Source organism: Lagenorhynchus albirostris, chromosome 4 (assembly GCF_949774975.1).
Source record: "Lagenorhynchus albirostris chromosome 4, mLagAlb1.1, whole genome shotgun sequence".
NCBI classification, from domain to species: Eukaryota; Metazoa; Chordata; class Mammalia; order Artiodactyla; family Delphinidae; genus Lagenorhynchus; species Lagenorhynchus albirostris.
Window position 1 is genome coordinate 62325007 of NC_083098.1, and position 22251 is coordinate 62347257.

At 34.1% G+C, this 22251-nt stretch overlaps 1 protein-coding gene across 4 annotated transcripts in view; it reads right to left on the reverse strand.

Annotated features, from left to right (window-relative positions):
• Positions 1-813: 813 nt before the first annotated feature.
• YTHDC1 (YTH N6-methyladenosine RNA binding protein C1) overlaps positions 814-22251 on the reverse strand; it is a 34660-nt gene continuing 13222 nt past the window's right edge. Inside the window, exons 5-17 of one of the 4 annotated variants that reach the window (XM_060148067.1) lie at positions 19331-19420; positions 18817-18870; positions 18153-18247; positions 16540-16648; positions 16341-16458; positions 10297-10381; positions 9144-9310; positions 6548-6630; positions 5266-5302; positions 5130-5169; positions 4964-5026; positions 3333-3467; positions 814-1808 (exon numbers count right to left, since the gene is read on the reverse strand). In XM_060148067.1, the coding sequence (XP_060004050.1) occupies positions 1584-1808; positions 3333-3467; positions 4964-5026; positions 5130-5169; positions 5266-5302; positions 6548-6630; positions 9144-9310; positions 10297-10381; positions 16341-16458; positions 16540-16648; positions 18153-18247; positions 18817-18870; positions 19331-19420 (1301 nt within the window). In that variant the 3' untranslated portion in view covers positions 814-1583. Of the gene's footprint in view, positions 1809-3332; positions 3468-4963; positions 5027-5129; positions 5194-5265; positions 5303-6547; positions 6631-9143; positions 9311-10296; positions 10382-16340; positions 16459-16539; positions 16649-18152; positions 18248-18816; positions 18871-19330; positions 19421-22251 lie in introns of all 4 variants that reach the window. The other 3 variants (XM_060148066.1, XM_060148069.1, XM_060148068.1) reach the window with 3 other exon arrangements.

The window sequence follows — 22251 nt, forward strand, 5'->3', positions numbered from 1 at the left end:
TAATACAGTTAAATGTTCTTTCTTCTCTACCACACTGCACAGACTTAAATCCTTATGCTTTATTTTTGAAATAGGTAAATATACCTACTAATTGTAACTGAATGGAAAAATATTCTAAATACCAGTGAGCATATGAAAGCAGTAAACTGATAGTTTTAAGTATCCTTCAACAGTGAAGTTCCTGTGTTCTTGGGACTAATATAGAGTAAATATAAAACTGTAATCATGATCTGGTACAGAACACAATTATGACAATGTATGAAAACAAAAAAATGTGGTCAAATATCCCAAATATTTAAATATTCAACATAACAAAGGCCAAAACTATAGGTATAACTCAAAATAAAGTACAAAAAAAACTCTCATAAACTGTATTTTATACAGCTTGTTATTACTGAGAGGGATTGATGATTAACTTGATTAACTTAAAATAAGTAACTATAAGAGGGCTAAATTTTAAAAGTGTATTCTAAAAGTAAAATAGAAAATACCTAAAGTAGCTAACTTATCAAAGTTACACACAAACCAACACAAAACCTGAAAAAACAATCCTATAATCAGAGGAGATCCAAAAATGTTATCAGATGAATACTTAACCAAAATACTAACGAAACTCCACTGTGTACCATTAGTTCTTATATTAGAAATATAAGTAAGCTTTTAATATAATTGATGTAAGTTAATCATTTCTGATAAAATATGCAAAAAGAGACAAATGGGGTTCCCACAATTCCTGAACACAAAGCATTCTTTTATGTCCACTAATATATAAGGAAACAAACTTGCATACAGACAAGAAAGAAATACAAGACGTAAGTGTCAATCTTTACCAATTTATTTTATACAAAACAGTAGCAATGTAGAATATGGGAATTATCTTCCGCTGCCACACACGCAAGTTGTGAACATTCCAAGCCAATGTATACAGTTTGGAGGGGAAGGCTAAACAATAGCATCAACCATGCTACTGAACATAGGAATTTTTTATCTAAAAAGACTAAAAATTAGATAGCAATGTCTTCTTAATATTGCTGTCATCATTGAAGACGGAAGAAACATAAAAAGTGACTTTTTTTAAGGTTTAAAAAAAGGAAAAACCAAGAGGCTGCTACAACACTGCCATACAGTCAAACCATCATATTTCAATATTTGCATACTTGATAGCAGCATTATTTTTACTGAACCGTGTGCACCTACATTTAGAAATACATCAAAGCAAAATATTGTGGCAGTCATCCATCAAGATTCAAAAGAAAGAAAACAAAAAATAACTCTAGGATGAACATACTATATGTAGGTGAACATTTATGGAGACTGAATCAATATCTACATTCTTGGACTGTTCCATTCTGCCCCAATAAAAGTCTCAACTCAAATTGTCAACTGTGCATTTTTTGGAGGATTTCAGTTTTTCCAGTTCTTATTATACTGCATGCTTGGAACAAAGAGGGTCATAATAAATCCTTCTACACAATGAACTTTAAGTAGACAGTTGAAAATAAATTTACTACTTGTAAACACACACAAAAAGAAAAATACAAGATTCTTTTTATTTTTAAACAATCAGTGCTTCCAAAAGCACATTATCTTCTATATCGACCTCTCTCCCCTCGGTCTCTGTCCCGATCACATAATCGCTCTCTTTCTCTTTCTCTATCACGTCCTCTATCTCGTTCTCTGTCTCTTCTGTTATCTCTAGGGCGGTCTCGCTCTCGCTCCCGATCTCTTTCACGAGGTCTACTTCTCCGACCACTGACAACAGCTTGTGTTCGACGAAGGAAATCATCCACCCTCATATCATAATCATGCTAGAAAAGGTAAGAAATGGGTAAGGTATGTCAAAAATCAAATGGAATTTATGTGTCCCTTCATTGTAGAGAAAGAATCTAAAGAAATGCCCTATTAATTCACAGAATGTAATTCTGACATTGTTTAGAGAAAGGATTTTGATGTCTTACTAATTAGACACCTACAACAGAGGATTATTCAAATCTCATTAAAAAATCACTTCATGCAGTTTTCTATTTAACTTTGATGATTTCTCCATCCAATCCCTTTAGTTAGATTTATGCCAAAATAATCACCTGATGACCATCAACCACATGATCAATAAATACATCAATACATGCTGTCAACTACGCTAAATGTCATCAATGTTTTTCTGCAACAGGTGAGCTCTACTTATTTTTCCTCCTGAGTCTACAAACTAAACCAAACCAACTCTGCCCTCTAAAGGTGAAATTAAGAATTCTTCCATTCCTGATTTTTTTCAGACTGAATCATTGTTAATGACAATTTGTGGAATTTGACAGAATTTTAAGAAAATATGTACTGCATTAAGATTGTAGTCTATTCCACACAGAGCTAATAATACACAAAAGGTTGAGGAAGACAACGAAGGGTAACATAAGCAACTGAGGTGCAAGGTTGTTACCGTGGATATTTCTAAACTTGACCCCTGCTCTAGATTTCTACTCTTAGTTCTCAGTTCTTTACTTACTGAAATTGGTCTCTTCAAAAGTCAGCTTAAATATATAGAATATAAGGTTCAAAAACAATTTCACACTACCTTTCCCATATAATAAATATGTGAATATTACCTAAGTATGAAATATATACATATATAGTAACAAAAAAGCTACAACAGAAATAGAACTTGTTTAAAAGTACATTTTGATAAAGCAATCTCAGAAAAACTTCTTTTGAAAATATGATCATTTACAAAAGGCATTTTTAAAAACACAATCCAGCTAGTCAACTAAGATTTCATCATACATATAGGCTGTATATGTCTTCTTCTGTGACTGAAAAAAAAAAAACACTATTAAATTAATGTCTATTAGTCAATTAGTATTCTCAAATTGTTTAACCGAACATTAAAGATCCTAGTATGACTTTATTTTGAAGGATTAGTATCTTTATGAGGATAAGGAAATAAATGACAGATGAAAGTATCTCAAAGATAGGCTAGGAAACTCCTGCTCTGACTGGTCCTCTCAGATATGCATGCTCTTCGTCATGTGGGAAGATAAAAGGATGTTTATGTGGCCCAGCACAGAGTCATCGTGTGTGTGTGTGTGTATAACATTTAATAAACTAAGCCCAACTACTATACTGAAGACCCAGAAATCTCAAACTCAAATATAGTCTGCTTAAATAATCAAAGAAACTAGCCATTTTTAATAAAAACAAGTTGTGAATTACTTCAAAAACAGCCTTCAATAAGAATGTGAAACCGTCTACCACTCAACATAATCTGGTATCCCTCACATTCAAATTATCTACAGAATTCTAAGTAGTTCCCTCATACTTCTGCCTTCTCATTCACTTACTACTCGTTTATCTCTGTATCTTGCTTCATGTGGTACTGGGTGATGTCCTGAGTAGGGGGGATGAGCTTGAGGAGGTGGAGCATGGTGCTGATAGTAAGGATGGTGTGGAGGTTGTTCCATTCCAGGATAAGGAGTCTAAAAAAAGAAAACCACTTCCATAAGCATCTACCAAACATCCTTGTAAACAAACCATTCTTAGAATTCCCCTATCCAAACCACCCATCCCAAACAAATAATTTACTCTGTACAAGCCGTTTACTTTGATGGCATTAGGATTCGTCAAAATACCCTCTTTATTTGCTTGTTGAAAATGTGTGTAATAAACTCTCTAATTACATATCTTCCAAAATTTAACATTTATACATACCATTTACATACTAATAAAAACAGCGAGCCCTCACTACATAGTGATTACTATGGATCAGGCACTGTCCTAAGCACTTTACATGGCTCATTTAATTCTCACAGCAACCCTACAGATAGGTACTATTACGTAATCCTAGTTTACAAAAGGGAAACTGAGGCACCAAATGGTTAAGTAACCTGCTTAAGATCACACTGCTAGTAAAGGGGTGGAAGTTAGACACAACATCAGGCATTCTGGCTCTAGAATCAGTCATCTTAACCACTATGTACAAATGTATTCTTAAAAAAAAAAAAAAACTCAGGGGCTAATGAACTTTTAAATGCCATTATAAAATAATGGAAAATCAAAGGTACTTCTCCCCCTAATTAGTGCCAAGATAATATTATTAAATATTTTCTTTAATTTCATAGAATCTAAAGGAAAGTAACCTCATAATTCATCTATCTGTACAGAGTAACTAAGTGAAACAAAAGTCAGATGGAAATGCCACATTACAGGCAGCATTTAAGATAAAAAAGCTAAGAAACAATCAGAACTACTTAAACTTCCAAGTTTTTTTATTTTTTAGGGATTAATGCTTCAGCTATCCTCAATACCTTAAGATATATTCTAAGAAGAATATCCAGTTTTCTTAAAAGTTTAGGAATAGGGTTTAATTAACCTTATTTAATATAGAGAATTTACTGAATATTAGGGTCAGGCACTATGCTAAACTTAACTTGTATTTTGTATATTTAGCTTCTTGACAATCCTGAGGTTGACATTAAATGATATTAATAACTATTCCATTAAATTTTAAGCCATAAAAGGATAGACATAATGCCCAATTTATTCACCAACATATACCCAGAGCAAGCACAGTGCCTGCAAAGAGTAGGTTCTAAATATTAGTTTGATGAGCCAAAGAATGAATGGATGCTTATCGAGTTTTACAGATAAGGAAAGCTATAAGAAAAAAATATATTATGAAACTTGTCCAAGGTCAGAGTTGAGAAGGGAAGGTATCTGAACCCCGAAGAGTTTGCACTACTAGCCACTACAATAATAGATCATAATACTCATCAATTAAGCCGGTACTATTAATATAAATCAAATCATTCATTAGCCTTTAGTTTTAAAAACAGCATGCAAGTATATATCACCAAAGATACGTATTTTAAGTCTCCTAATGGGTAACTGTAACAATCACATTCCAAGTAAGCACTCAAAATGTATGGAACTGCAAATGAAGTTAAATAACTTGCAAAAACAGAATAATACAAACCATTCCTTGCCAAGGTGGTGGTGGTCCCATGTTATGAAATTCCCTCACATAATCATTGTAGGACTAAAATGAAAGATGATAATGTTAATAAATAAATAAAATGCCCAGAAGTTATAAATCATATACAGATTTTATGTACATTAAATTTAAAAAGTGAGATGCTTACCCCATTTAAAAACACATCTCGGCGAACTCCTGAAAACCGTCTGTTGGGAATAAGATTTGTGAAACTAAATTCAGGTAATTCATAAACCAGTTCCAAGAATGTAATTCAAAACTAAGCAAGAGTGAACCCAACTTACCTATCTACTTCCTGGTATCGTGGATCCTTTAAATACCCTGTTTAAACATCAAGCATTTTAGTATATCAAATATATGTTTTTTATTATGGCATTATAATTAAACCTTCCTTACCACTCAATTCAATTCTTCCCATGTAATAATAGTGATGCTATTATTGTATTATTCCACTTTCAGATTTTCTTCTCAGATTACATGATAAAAGTAACTAAATAACTTACTGATTATCACAGAATTATAAACTGCTAGAGAGATTTTCATATGGATCTTCTAAATTCACACCCCACTTCTTGCTAGACAGAAATTTCTTCATGCTGCACCGTAAGGAAGGTAAGGGCAGAGGAATTATCTTGAAGACACCGTAATAGGGCTTCCTTAAAACAAATGTTTACCTCTACCTTGAGTATACACAAGTCTTGCTAAGTCAACCATAGTTTTAAAAAATGCAAACGTACAGGGAGAAAAGCAAAATTAACAAAAGTTGCAAAAATGAAGATATATACATTTTATCAATAAGTGAAAGAACCATGGTAATAAGAGAAATATTCTCCCTCCTTTTCATAAGTACTCAGTAAATTAAAAATGTAAAAAAATCTGAGTGGCCAAGTTACTGGGGAAAAATTTAATTTTACTCTCTGGAATATCCCATTTTGGAGAAGAATGAGGCTTATCAAGCCACTTGCCACATACAGTGCTGTAATGCTAACACCAACTTCCAAACTGCCTAATTTTTATACGTGTATCACTGACTGTTTTAAATATCTTCTCTTAAATACACTTTGCCTTTTTCAATTCCAGTAAGGGAAAGACTAACTGAAAAGCTGCTTTTAGATTAAACCAAGCATTCCCCATTCCTCTCTAAAAAAATGATGTCAAAGGTATTTTTATTTAGAAAAATACAGCATTATTTCCGTTTCCATTTAAAGCTGTTTACACATGAAATACTAAGTATCAAAGGGAATAAAAAGCTTAATACAGTGTAAGATCACTGCTTTCCCTAACTACATTTAATCTTAAAAGCACAAGTGCAGTTTCCATTTGTGCAATAATGATAAATTAGTAATTTCAGATAATTAACAGATTATGATAATGAGTCACACTAGAATAAACAACCTTAACAAAGAAGAGGAATTACTATGTGATTAATAATTTCCTAAGGTTTAAGTAGTCGCATCCTAAAGTTTTCTCACTTTTAAAACTATAGGGTCATGATAGAAGTTTGTGTTGTTGTTGTTGTTTTTAATAATTTCAAGTCAAATATCTGCAGGATTATAAAATATTAACCTGGTCTCTGATGAAACTCAGGGGCATAGTCAATCCTTGGTTTCTTTCTGCTGTTATGAATATCATAATCTTCTGGTCGACGCCTACACAAATTAGACACATTAGAAATTAAACCAAAAACTGCTGGGAGAACAAACAGCAAAGCAAGTGTTTCTGACAGAAATAAGCACACAAAAAAGCTCATTATTTCCTTTAAAATAACACCCTCATTTTTGGTGAGCAAATACCTTAAAATTCCTAAATTCTAATTCCTCAAAGTAATTACTATACACCAATCCTTAGATGTATCGCTGGAATAGATAGTCTCTGTAATCCTCATGCTATGACGAGGCACTGGCAAAGAGTAACCTGCTCAAAATACGTACATCACATTTTAGTAATCTAAACAAAAGTAAATGAGCTGCCCTCAAACTAATATAAATATCCAGTTTAACAAAACACTTTCCCAAATAAAGTCTCCATTCAGGTAAAAGAAAGGGGGAAAAAAAACTATCATCATTACACAACAGGTAATTCTAAAATCTATATATTTAAACGTATTAATGTCATTTTAGGCTAAGTCTAAAGAAAATTAAGAATTTCTTAAATATTTTTCTTCTGCTTTGCACAAAATTACACTTTTCACATGATCATACAGAAAATTTGATAATTAAACGTGACTTTACAGAAAAGTTTTGAAAACCTTAATACTTTGAAAAACCAATTTCTAAAGTTAATAACATTTAGGAATTATGGGAATGTTTTCCAGAGACAATGCCTTAAAATAAAACTGGCACGTAATGGGGCAGAGTTTTAACAGAGTTCATAAAACGAGTTCAAAGTGTATTCTTTAGAAGGTGACAACTTTACTATCTGCAGAGGGCTGCTCTTCACTATCTTCCATAAATCTCAATGGTTAATGTAAATACATCATTAAATACACTTCATTTTACTTAGCATTTAATAAAGAGCTACACAAAAGAAGAACAAAAATCCAAGTTTTTAAGGTAATAATAAATACACCTTTTTACCCTTAATGTAAAAAACTCCATAATAACCTGGTATCACTAGTTTTCCAGCTATTTCTCTGCATATTAACTGTTTTCATTAACTTTTGCAACACAAGTTCACTCAAACTACAAAGCTGCAACAAACCCAAGCCCCCCAACAGAATAAAAACAGTTGCATCTACAATAAATAAGACTAAGAAAATTAAAAGCTGGTTTAAAAAAATAAACATACCGCTTTCTTGTAGTTTGGGGAGTGCATTTACGACCGGTATAAAACATGATAGTAACAGTTCATAAAGTAGTCCAACTACTGACTTTAAGCTGTAAGCCACATACAAATATGGAGGCCCTGGCAGGCTTGAGAGAAGGTGTAGTGTAAGTATAGTTTACAGTCCATTGCAAAACTGAGGTAAAAACTTCACTTGTATGTACTGTATTGCACTGGAAACCTCTTAGCTTAAAACTTCAAAAGACATCTTGGTGCTCAGTCCTTTTAGGCCAAAAATAAGGGGGCTCTGCCAGGTTTCCTCCTACCTACTTGACAGTGTTCTTCTTAAGCTCAAAGAAATGGGGACTCTTGTTGGATTATCTGTACCTACCACAGGATGTTTCCACCAAAAGGAAACTTAACCAAAGGTTTCATCCCATCAACCACACATCCAACAGTCTTTAGCAGAATATTTTAGATTTAGCTGTATGCAAATCTATACAGGGGAAGGTGTTGGGTAGAAGGGCATATATCAGTCCTTTGCAAAGACTTCTCCAATTCTGTAACAAGTTAAACCCCCTTTTCCTGGAAAATGCTGTTTAGTTCATAAGTAGTGATCAATAACCATGGCGATCCTCTAAAAAACACTTTAAGTCCACAGGTACTGCCAGCATCTGGAAAAGCTGTAAACAGACACAGCAACAGCCCTTCTTTTTGGTTTGTTGCCGGGTCTCCCAGGGCCACTTGATCCCCTTTGGAAAGAACCTATTGTTTTCAGAAGCTCAGCAAGATGTGTGAATTCACTGGGTACAAGTTAGACAATATTTGACAATGGGGTTAACACATCACGATGGTAAAATCTGAAACAGTCCCAATAATGCTCCTCTTGAATATCAAAATAACTTAAAATATTTTATCCTCTAAATGAGGCGTCATCTTCTGAAAAAATATTAGTGATCCTTTATAAAAGTCCCATATCTGATAAGGCTTATCCAGAGACACACCTGAAAGAAAAGGCTTTTTACAAAATATTAACAATTTTTGCAAATAAAGACTTCCTCCTCTTCCTCCTTTCTAGCCTGTTCTTAGCAACAAAGGCCTACCTCATTTCAATGGTATACATTGTATTATCAGATTATTATCTAATCTAAACTGGTTATCACTCTTTAGCAGATAATTTTTTCTGCATAAGGAAAGATCCCCATTTTCCTCTTGAAAAATGACTGAGACCAAGATGACCATGTGAAATCCTCAATGAAGCCACAAACTAGTCCATGCAGCTTGATTTGAGGATTTTCTCTTTCTTCTTTACCGCAGGACAAACTTTTGACGAATCACATTCCTCCATCATGTTATTCTGATACATGTGCCTATTATCAGTCCAAAGAACGTTTCTAACCTTCCCACATCCCGGACTGGTTCTCGACGGGATGGACGTCCTCTTGACCGGGGCTGAGAATGCATTCTTCTCTTGTGACGCATTTTATGAATGACCTGATACAAGTCAATACTTTCATCAGGGGGAAATAGAAGACAAAGCTGGGTTCCACATTCAAGTTCAATTTCCTAGAATAGGAAAGTAGTAATTTACAAGATGAAAAAAAAGGAGAAACTTTCAATAGACTTGTATTTTCCTGATGTACAAGAACAAAAACAGATTGACTTGGAGGCTTCCTTCCCAAGGCTGATGATCGTATGAGATTCCGATAAATTTCCTTGAAAGGTTTCTAAAAAACCTTTTAAAAGTGTTTCACGTATTTATATAAGGGGAAAAATTAAAAGTGTAGAATCTCCAACGTTAACTATACAAAAAGTCTGTGACAATCTCCCTCTGCAACAAAGGAATATTTCTTTGTGCAAAACACAGAAGTATCAGGACAAAGTCATCCATCTCAATACAGTGGAGGAAAAACGTGTTAGTGTGTCAACAATTTTCATAATAATAAATTGCTAAATGCACTTAAATACATTATATTAACTAGAAAAACAGACTAATCTACAGACTTTTTAAAATTAAGTTTTATTTTCAATTACCAATATTTTCACTTAGGAGCAATGAAAACCTGGTTCAAAATTACATGTAGAAACCGTAAGGTTCACAGGTTTGGGTTTAAGTCACGGCACACTTTTAATTTCATTTGCAGATTTGAAAACCTGACTACACATACTTATCTCCTTTTCATAAAGCTTCCTTCTACTCAGAAAACTTCAGCAAAGACATTAAATGGCATTTCTAAAATATATTATACAAAGTTCAGAATCTGTCAAACAGTAATAACATAATGAAAAAGCATGTAAAAATCATGCCAATTCTCTTTGAAAACTTTTCCTTCAATTGTATTAATGAAGTACCATATAAAGCTACCTTTCAACATTAACGGAAGTCAGATTAATCAATCAAAATCACAGTAATCACAAACTCCAAATAAGAATATTTTCCCTTAATCTTTCCCACAAATTCAATCAAAAATGGTTTTAGAATATCCTTCAATAAAGATCTCTAAAAGGGTTGATTAAATATGTTTTTTAAAGAATCAATTAAAACAACAAACCTGTCCATCACGTCCGATCTTTACTGGCTTATGTTCATTCCAAGGATTGGTGAGATGAGCCGACTTAGTGAAGGGTAATTCACGCCTAAATACAAAGTAATATTACATTACTTTGCAGAATCCTTATACTACTTTAGTAGTGAATTCCTATGTTAATCATGATTTAAATATGACTAAAATTTAAGACTGATAGAGCTTATTCCCCAGAAAGGGAGCCCCCTTCAGAGACACACTCTTTCCACATTCTCAGGTGTTCTCAAAATTTAAAAAAGCTAAACAATACGCTTAAGAAACCAAGACAGCTTGGGGTTTAATCCCAGCTATCGCTCAGCTTCTCTGAGCCTGAGTTTCTTCATCTTATAAACAAGGATATCACCACCTTCTTCATACTTGTTTTAAGCAGTCTACATATGAAATAACATATCAAATGTTTAGCATATTTCTTGCTTCTGTGTACTAAAAATCTTGTGTTTTTTTTTTAATAAATTTATTTTTTTTTTTGGCTGCGTTGGGTCTTTGTTGCTGCACGCGGGCTTTTCTCTAGTTGTGGTGAGTGGGGGCTACTGTTCGTTGCCATGAGCGGGCTTCTCAATGCGGTGGCCTCTCTCATTGTGGAGCACAGGCTCCAGGAATGTGGGCTTCAGTAGTTGTAGCGCACAGGCTTAGTTGCTCTGCGGCATGTGGAATCTTCCCGGTCCAGGGCTCAAACCCGTGTCCCCTGCATCGGCAGGCGGATTCTCAACCACTACGCAACCAGGGAAGCCCCTAAAAATCTTGTATTTTTTAATAACTGATCACAAAGAGATGAAGCTTAACCAGGCAGTTAATACCAAATGAAAATACATGCCCCCTATCCTTGGTTCAGGGCTGCTTTCCCAGATTCAAATGTCCTCCCTCCTTTTGATAAGGCAATACTCCCCACCACACATGGAATGGCTCTTGACAACACAAATGTTTTTATTCATAAATTCCTATATTTGCATGTATTAATTATGCCCTTCACTTACACTACAGTGCTATACCTAAATAATTTAAACAAACTCTGGCTCTAAGCTGAGCCATAGGGCAAAATGGTCTCACCAAGTTAAAAAAAGATACCCTGTATTTTTATAGTTCTTTATCAACCCAGCACAACACTGAACACAAACATGACACATAAGTACTTGTCAAAAAAAATAATCGAAAATTAACATCATTCAATAAGGTTTCATCTATTTGTGCATAAAGTAATACCAAATTAAATAAATGCTTTAATTAAAGATTATATATATATACATATATACAATATAAATGAAACTACTCAAAAGACATACAAAGATGAATAAAATAAAGAGCCTGCATTCCTAACCTTTCTTCCACAGCTTTTATCAGAGAGTAAACAAGCACACACAATTATTTTGTAAAAGAATGGGTACCATAAATAGAGTACAGAAGTTTTATTTTTAATGTGCATGGTCATATGTATTTTGGAAAGAAAGAAAAAACAATCAGAAAATGCTTCCTGGAAAAGGTGGCATATGGGATAAGCCTGAAAGAAAAGTGACTCAGGAAAAGCCGTATGTAGAGAGGTAAGGCAGGGTTACATTTGAAGCAATGAAAAGGACCTGAGCAAAGACATAATGGAGAAGAAAAAATACAAGCAAATAACCTGGTCCAGTGGACCAGCTATATAACCATTTATTCTAACCTTATGTGAATTTTCTTAAAGATGAATATTAAACTCCCAAATTTTACACAACTATTTTTAAACCTCAGAAAATATTTCGACATTTACAGGAAAAGAGAAGTATATCTAAAATTAAAGTATCAAGGTGGCATGATCTGTGGTGGTGGTGATGTGAATGTATGGGAGAAATGGGCAGAGTGTACAGAAATGCCTACTAGGTACTACTACTGGATTCCTCACCTTAAAGACATCTTACCTCACACATCGAGAGTGGTTCAATAGTGTATATACATACATAAAAATATGTGTGTATGTATCTACATACACGCGCGCACACACACACACACACACACACACACACACACACACACACACACACACACACACACACACACACACACACACACACACACACACACCCTTTACAGGGAAGGCAGGGGGAAAGAGACTATCATTAAGCTAGAATAAGTCCATATCAAAAGCCTAGAATATCCAGATGCAGATCTATAGTTAAAACTGTACTTTAATAGCTTCTCAGATTTTTCCTCTCAGTTGCCAGTTAAAAAAAGGTTATGGAAAGGAATAAATAACCTACAACTACGAAAGTGCAGGACGGTTACAAATTATTATTGTACAGAGTTACCACTGTTATTTAAACATTAGCAATGGAATACCCTAGGTCCAAAAAAAAGGCATATGTTGAGCAGTTTGAGTCACTTAGGGTTAAAATTCTTTGGTAGCACTGGTTCTAACTAGATTCTAGAGACCTCTGCCCACTGTTTCGACAAATTAATCCCAGACTGAAAAGCACAGAGAACTATGAGGCCTTAGGAAAAACAGGGCTCAGATTAAGACTAAGAGAAACTGCACATCTGTGGTCATCACAATTATAGAGCAGGCATCCTAAAAATCAGCTTTTGAGCAGACATGTAATGAAAAAGCCTAGAGATGACTGTCTTTACTGTGAGTACCCTAGGTAACATGGCAGTGATTCTCTGACTTAAGGAGCTTAGAAAATGGGGCATATTTAACAAAAGAACATGAAACTGTACAGAGGCTCTTACGTACTGACAGCTGTTTTGGTCATTAAAACTAAAAGGATCGAGAAACCATGAAAGAAAAGAGAAATGGGTTATCTGGAATGGACAAGAAAGGGGTGAGGTTAAAATACAATATAGTCAGTAGATTTAATTCTGGTTGAATGACATTCTATAGATTTTAGCCTTACTTTGATCTAACTCCCAGCAGCAACTTAAGTCACTTTTTAATGCCTCCTTTCCTATCTGCTACCATGCACCATCTAGTTTTAAACTCCGGTGTGCCTACAGGTTTGAGGTGCATGTAACGATTCTGCATTTTAATAATCAGATACTACTGATGCAGGTGATCCAGGGACCACACCTCAAAAAACTTAAGGCTAGTTATTATTAAATCCAAAAGGTGCTTAAATAAAACTCTAATAACTATCGTATCTGAAAAGAAAATATATTAATAGCAGTTACTATTACTGATAGCAAAGGCTTCAGGGTTTGTATAACACTGAAGGTCAAATGTAATTCTCATTTCACACAGAAAACTAAGAGTTCAAGTGACTTACTCAAAGAAATGTCAATGTAATAAGAACACGTGCCCCCTCAGAACTCTGAAGTATTTTAATATTACTCTTTAACGCACTTATGAGTATTTAAAAATAAAGTTAGTTTTTTTTTTAATTAAGAATATTCTTTTCCAGGTAAACCAAAAACTTAACAGTAATAAAAAACATTACTACACAAAATTTTACACAAAATCTTAGCAGAATGGACTATTTGGGTTTGTACCTATCTTCTGATGCTAGCTATATATATTTCAAATGAGTTAGTAAAAGAGCCAGTAAGTCAATGAAGAAGAAAATTAAGACGATAATCTGTGAATAAATTAAACTCATCTTCTAAAATTAAGAAACAAATTTCCTTATCAATAATCTGAAAATGAAGGTTCACAAAACAAGCAACATTCAAAATAAAATTTGCTACCACCAATCTAAAACTGGGTAATTATTTTTCTCCTAAAAAAGCATCACCTCCAAATATTTTCCAGTGACACCAATAATGTTTCTAGTCATTAAACCATAGACTTAACAAATCTCTCCTTTGGCCTTTACAGTTATCCATCCAAAAAATTAAGTAAAAATGTCTATCTCTGCTAAGAAATAATTGGCACCTTGTCTTCCCTATAAACTGCCACCAGATTTTTAAATTTTATAATTTTGACTATGATTTAACTTTAGAAATTAAGAACTATAAATCTATATTTTAAAACCCTGGGCACAGTGGAGTATGGGAATATCATCTATAGTCTCACCACCCTAACAATGCATTCCAACATTATAATTATGTATCCTTTCATTTGTTGTATCTTTCCATGTTATCTCATGGACAATTATTTTTGTGTATTACATTTAAGTGACAAACCATAATTTACTTAACCAATTTCCTATGAGAGAATTTAGATTGCTTCTAATTTTTCCCTATAGAAAGTAATGACAGGGGGCTTCCCTAGTGGCGCAGTGGTTGAGAGTCCCCCTGCCAATGCAGGGCACATGGGTTCGAACCCTGGTCTGGGAAGATCCCACAAGCCGCAGAGAAACTGAGCCCATGTGCCACAACTACTAAGCCTGTGCTCTAGAGCCTGCAAGCCACAACTACTGAGCCCAAGTGCCACATCTATTGAAGTCTGCGCGCCTAGAGGCCGCGCTCCACGACAAGAGAAACCACCGCAATGAAGAGCCCGCGCACCGCAACAAAGAGTAACCCCTGCTAGCCGCAACTAGAGAAAGCCCGCCTGCAGCAACGAAGACACAACACAGCCAAATGTAAAAATAAATTTATTAAAAAAAAGTAATTACTGGATGAATAATGGTGATATATTTATATGCGCATATAGCTTTTTGCTACTCTATTAAACATCAACTTAATACACTATCTCTACTGTATCACTGCCCATTTTCATAGTTCCTCACTGTCCCACAGCAAAGGTTTAACTCCTTAGGCTGGCCCACATTACTACCCATCTTTGCCTTTTGTTCTTCTCTTTAATGACTATCTGCTTTATTAAAAAGGTGGTTCCCTATCCCATCCACACACCCCACTCACACCCCCCACCCCATGGTTTCTGATTTCATGTCTCTTCTTTGTGCTACTTGGCCTTCTGAATATGAACAGCATTTTTCTTTCTTATCCAATTCCTCTATCCTCATCAAAAATCCACCTAAGCCGACTTAATGATACAAAAAAATCCATATGGTCCCTTTCAGGTAATTCTTATTTAGCTAAAGTTAATTTTACAGGTAGTAGATTTGTGTATGCCATATAAAGTTCACTTAAATAATTAGCTTTTCATATTGTTGAAATAGCTTTCTAAGCCCAAGATGGAGCCACTCCTGTCCAAGTGCTAGGCCAGCAAACTGAAACTTAGATAACTTTCATGTCCCTGTGAATGCTCCACTTGACCAGAAATGCAATATATCCAGTCAGTCAATCCCCAAACGCCAAGCCAACTCTGGGCTTCCACATCCCAAAGAAGGTTGACTGTGTGGCCCCATCTAATCAGATATTTTCTTGTCTGTTTCTTATTCTTTATTATTTATCCTATAAAAGCTTTCTGCCTTCTGCCCCATTTTGCAGTTCTCGACAAGAGACTATCCATTTGCTGAAGTGTTAAGTCTCTCTGTATCATCTAAATTGACTTCTTTAATCATTTTTTAAAACAATGTACAATCATTCAGTAAGGACAAAAAAAGTGGTACATAACTCAGATTTCAAAGTAAGTCTACTTTTCTAACAAACATTTAAATCTTAACTACTGCAGTTTCAAAAGGTCACAATGCCAACTAACATGATTTGCTAACTTCCTTAAACACTACTTGTTCACAACTAAATTAGTCACCTCCAAAATGTTATATTAGCCAAGTCAAAGGGTGACTATTTTCCCACTCCACAGTAATAAAATGGCATGTTAAATCACTAAACATAAACATGTGCTAATAACATAAGCAACTGTCTGATTTGTAAATTTACTGCCATAATACTAATGCAGAGAACAAATGAAATACATAAAACTCTTGACTAAATAAATCTTTGCCCTATGCATTCTACATTACATTATAAAGGTGGTGAACAATACAATCTAAGCATATTAATGTTACTTTTACTTTTAACATTGTTAAATAAACTCTATAGATCCCAATCAGCCTAGGAATGACACCAAAATAAGGGGGAAAATAATTAGAATAATAAATTAAAACTAAATAACTGTGGAGTTTTAACATTATTCTCAACTGGTAGCCCATTCAAAACAAGAGCAACTTTAATTATCTACACTGAAGTATGTAATTTACCTGCAAATCCAGTCAATTTTAAAGACGCCTCCCAGCATTTTAGCATTCATTCCTGCTGGAAGCACCCAATGTATAGGAGATCCTCCATGGTGTGATTCTGAAGAAAGTCTTGCAAATCCTAGGGGAATAAATCACAACATAATATATAGATGCAAATATAATTAATGTTTTTATATATCCAAATTATTTTTACTCTTACCTTGAAATTTTCCACTCTCTCTCACAGAAAATATTAAGATAACACTCCTTGCAGATCTGAATGCAGCATTTAATTTCTTCTCATTTACTGGCAGTGTAGACCATACACCCTATATAAATGATGTAAAGATCAAAGATTGAAATTAATGTAAATCTTTGATGTTTCCAATTACATTTGCAGAAGACCAAGGTTACCAATAAGCTATAATGAATAAATGTCCTATTTATTCATAGGACATTTATGAATAATGTATGTCAAAATAATGGAATAATCTATTAAAAACTTGGGAAAAATATGGAGAAAATTACCAACCTTAACAAAATCATTAAAACAACTAGTAAACACATGGGGACAGGGGGCAATCAAATCATATGGGCTAGAATTTTAGATAATAAAAACAATCACCTACAATTTAAAATCAGAACCATTTACTGTGGTAAAAACATTTTGTTTGAAGGTGAATCACAATGTGTACATTTTTTTCTTTAAAAACTGTGACTAACCAAATAATTAAAAATGATCATGTTAATAAATCCATAAGTGAAGAATTTCTGTCAAGTTTCTAGCATTTCTCTCTTCTTTCTATTTAAGTTCAAATTTTCATGTATCAATAGTTTGACTGAAGAGACCTGTGTTTTATGTTGAGCTGGAACATAGTTATTATTTCCAAAGCATTTTAAACAATTCTTTGATCATGAAAGATTAAGAGGCAGGAATGGTAATGTAAACCAGAACCTCTAATTCAGTTTAATCTGCTGATACATACTAGACCTCATTCTCACTAGGTGCTTAACTACTTCTGCCTAAATCCACTCCAGCTAAAGAACAGAATAAACTTCCACTATTTAGTGTATTATTCCTTCCATCTGTAAAATTTAGTGGGTAACCCTCAACTTAAGTTAGAAATATAGGATTATTAATATTGACAGAAATACAGTTTAAAAAATGCGTAATTTTAACTTTCTCAAAGTCAGTAGAAACTCTCTTAAGACAAAAATACAAAAATATTAGAATAGTTGGTATAAAAAGTAGATGCATTTTTGTAACAAAAACATTTTTTAAAAAATTAACCTTATGACATCCTATAGCAACTGGGCATATCCCTTTTGTAAAGCCCAGGGTGGGGCTTTAAACTAAAACTAACTCTTCCCTTTTCTTCTAAATCCAAGTGATCTTACTTCTAAAAGTAAAAGAAACTCTCCGGAAGAGAATTCAAGAAAATCTCAAGGTGTAAAACAAGCAGCAATATAAAACAAAACTGGTTAACTAAAAAAACTTTATAAAATTTATTAGTATAATAAACTAGCAATTGAGTATAGAAACACAAAAATCCAAAGAAACACGGCTTTTTCAGTACAACGTATAATTATATATTCTTCAAATACCGAATATTTTTACTTCTAAACTCATCTTCAAAAGATTTAAAAGAAAACTCAAATTACTACTAGGTTGCCTAACCAGTCAAAAAAGCAGACCCTACATGGCAACTGGACTCTGGATCTCTAAAGCTTTAATGAAAATTACAGTATGTCATGTACTCAAGTGATACTCAAGTCCACCTTCACATTTAAATTTTCAAGATTAGGATATTTCAACAGAACTGATGCTAATACCTTAGCTTTGGCAAGGGACACATTCTCATGGTTGTTACTCTTTATGAGAAAAAATCTCGCATCCTGTAGGACATATTTGAGTTTACTGGTTTGATCTGAAAAAAAGAAATCCAAATTGATTAAACAGAGGCCATTATCACACAGAGGGATATAAGTTGTACTAACTGAAATCAGCCCTCCAAAACCCAGCTAAACTTTTTAAATTCATAATCACCCATTCAACCTAGAAAGCTAAGCCACAACACATAATAAAGCAAAGCTAAGAAAGACACCAGCATTTTGCAAGAAGGCAAACCTAATATAGTAATGTTCTAATATATCAGATCCATATTTTTAAGTGTGAAAATGGCTATAAATTTTATAGATCTTTATCACATTAATCATTTAAAATTTACTAATAGACCATTATGCTACTAAAATATATATACCATCCACTCTGTCCAAAAACTGTTAAGATGTCCTAAAATGTCCGCTACTGTTCTAAAAGATACCCAGTAAGAAGTGAACATGGAGCTCTGTGTAAGACTAAATTATTTTTTTTCCCTTAATGTAATATATCAGAACATTACTACATTAAAACCAACTATTAATGGAGAACCAATAAGGCAAAATAATGACTTTTAAGGAAGCATGCAATGAAAACAATTTCAAATTTAAATGATACCTTTTCGGACAGCACGAACGGAAGATGATAATTTCTCATGCTTCTTTTCTGAACCTGTATTTAGCCAAAGTACATTTGTTCAGATTGAGCTTTAATAGAGATAAGACAAAATTTCTACAGTCTTGTCACATAAAGTTCTCATTCAAGACAAATTATTCTTCCTGGCGCACCCACACACACAAAAAAAAATACTTCTCAATGTGTACGAGTGTTTTGCTTTTTGGGTTGTTTGGATGTTTTTAAAAATATTTGAACAGTTTCTCACTCAGAAAACTAGTCACTGAATCATCATCTTCCAAGAAAAAAAAAAGTGAAATTCCACTTAAGCAGTAACAGAACAGGATTAAAATAATAAGAAAAAGCTTAGTTTCCTCTAGATTTATTACACTGAACATGCCAGAAATCAATACTAATGAATATTAACAAGTTCACGCTAAACTACAGCCTCCACACACTTTTTACAGCAGATTACATTAGAATCAGTCAGATATGATCACAAATAAAATGAGAATACCTGCATATGACTCTGATGCAGAGCTTCCACTTCTATCAAAAACAATAGGAGATATGCCTCTAGCTCTCTTCCTTTCCTTCTTTTTCTCATCTAAAAAAGAATTCAGACAAGATTCTTAAAAACATTACAATATAGGTACCGTTAGTCAAACAAGAATGTATCACCATGCATCTGGATTTTGCATAATCCCTAAGTATTATTCATTACTAATCCTTCCTGACCCCCTCAATTTCCTAAGATGTTCCAATTCAGACACTGTTCAAATACTAAGGACATTTTGTTATTTCTCCCACCAACTTTAATCAAATAAAAAGACACAGCTATAATTAAGAACTACTTATCCTATATATAAAAGGTCTTAAAGTTTTAAAAGAGAAAAAAATTCTGCAAAGCAAACACAACTTTTCTTTCAATTAAATTTACAGTGTTCCCTTCTATGAACCAAGTACCACTGTTTTAAGTCCTCTTTTTAAAAAGTATACTATCATTCTTCATCACAATTCCAACTCTGATTCTATCTTAGATGTCTGATGAACCCCAGAACCCAAAGCCTTTCAATTTTTTTTTTTTAAATTACACTATAGTAAATTAGCGACTCCCTTCTGGTTGCCACTGCTTGCTTTTGTATCTTCAATTCCATTCTTCCTGACCACTTCCTTCCTGAATTACTGCTTATTTTCAAATTCAATTTAAAATTTATCTCTAAAATCTCAGCGATAGTCTATGTATTTCTATTAAAAAGCTGGGAATCTTCAGTAGACAGAAGAGGTTTTTTTGCATTACCTATAAGAACCATTTCAGGCTTAATTTGGAAGCATATAAATGAGGGCCTAAAATGGAATTAGACTCTCCTGTCTCTGTTGGTATTTTAATTACACCACTATAAGCACCTTTACTTTTCAGCTAGAAGGAATATGATGGGAGAAAATGCATATACTTATTTTTATAAAAGTTAACAGAATGTTGAAAAATAATAATCAATGATCTTTCACAAACTCCTATTTTAAAAGCTTTAAATAAATTATTTCCCTTAATCCTCATAACAAACTCATGAGATACATAATACCCATTATTCTCATTTACAGAAAAGGAAACCTCAACTTAGTGGTGTGGTTAGGCAACTTGGCTAGGGTCCCACAGTTCCTGAGTGGCAGAACCTAGTTTCTAACTTGAAAGTACAAGCCATGAGCAAGAGAATAGAAAAGATATTTTACTTCTATTCTTGAAAGGGGATTCTAGGTTTAAACTAGTTTAAGATGGAAAACTCCAAGGAGTTTTAAAAAATGCTTTTAGTTTAAGCATTTTTCCCTTTGTAATTTACTACTAATTCCTTCTGCAAATAGATGTTAACAAGAAGCTTGTAAATGATGCTGATTTTCCTAACTTAAGGCAAAAAGGAAAGGCAAAGCAGTACATATTGGCACAACTTCAAAGCCAGGCCCATTTAAAGCTAGCAACTTGGGAACATAATGAAATTTATATAACTAGCTATAGAGAAAAGCATTTATTTACAGGTTTGTTGGCCTTGAATGATACCTGACCTTTAAGTTTTAAAATCCTCTCCCTCAGGGTAAACTATAAGACTTCAAGAGAATAGACTGAAGCCTTTTAGTATAAAATGACTGAGAATCTCGTCCAAACAGATAACAGGAGTTTTTGTCATATCCCAAATCTCTTTCTCATCTATGTCTGTTTTGTTCACTGACTACACATTCTTATATAGTGTTTGGCACACAGAAGGAACTGAATTCACTGAATCAATGAGTATGACATGTACATGAAAGAGATTAGAAAAATAACTTTAAAAAAAATTTTTTTAATTATTTCTTTCAAAAATTCTAGCATGTTTCTTTTATTCTTTTCCTCTTTGAATAGTCAGGGATCTAAGCATTATAAATTGATGACAAAGGTAATATATCTCTTGCTGCTGTTTAAAAATAATACTTTACGGTTCTAAGTACTAAAAGAATCTCTCACCAAGATGATGCAGGGACTTCCCTGGTGGTGGAGTGGTTAATAATCCACCTGCCAGTGCAGGGGACACAGGTTCAAGCCCTGGTCCGGGAAGATCCCACATGCCGCAGAGCAACTAAGCCCATGCGCCACAACCACTGAGGCTGCGCTCTAGAACCCGTGCACCACCGAGCTCACTTGCCTAGAGCCCGTGCCCCACAAAAGGAGAAGCCACCACAACGAGAAGCCCATGCACTGCAATGAAGAGCAGTCCCTGCTCGCAGCAACTAGAGAAAGCCCGCGCACAGCAATGAAGACCCAACACAGCCAAAAATAAATAAATAAATTTATTTTTTTAAAAAAAGATGCAGGAAATATAATAGAAGCAGAAGTAAGATCTCACCCAACAATTTTTATGTAATGTTAAATATAGCATACCATGAAAAATCTCCAAGAATTTATTATCTTTTTTGTATAAATAACCTTCACTGCTCTTAAGTTTATGATCTCCTCTCCCGACTATTATTCTCAGGTCAAAAAAACAATTGAGGGCTTCCCTGGTGGCGCAGTGGTTGAGAGTCCGCCTGCCAATGCAGGGAACAGGTTCGTGCCCTGGTCCGGGAAGATCCCACATGGCACGGAGGGGCTGGGCCCGTAAGCCATGGCCGCTAAGCCTGCACGTCCGGAGCCTGCGCTCCGCAACAGGAGAGGCCACAATAGTGAGAGGCCCGCATACCGCAAAAAAAAAAAGAAAGTCATCTAACAAATAAACCTTTAACAACCACCAAGTGTGTCACTTTTATAAGGAAATTACTAAAATTTTGAGAAAAATAAGGTAAAATAAACTTGAATCTAGAAAATTCAAGACACAAAAACTAAACTGTGATCCCTTGTATTTAAAAATCTTTAAAAACATTTTTTACCTCTGGTGGAGTTCCAGATCCACCCCGTTTTTCTCTCACACATTA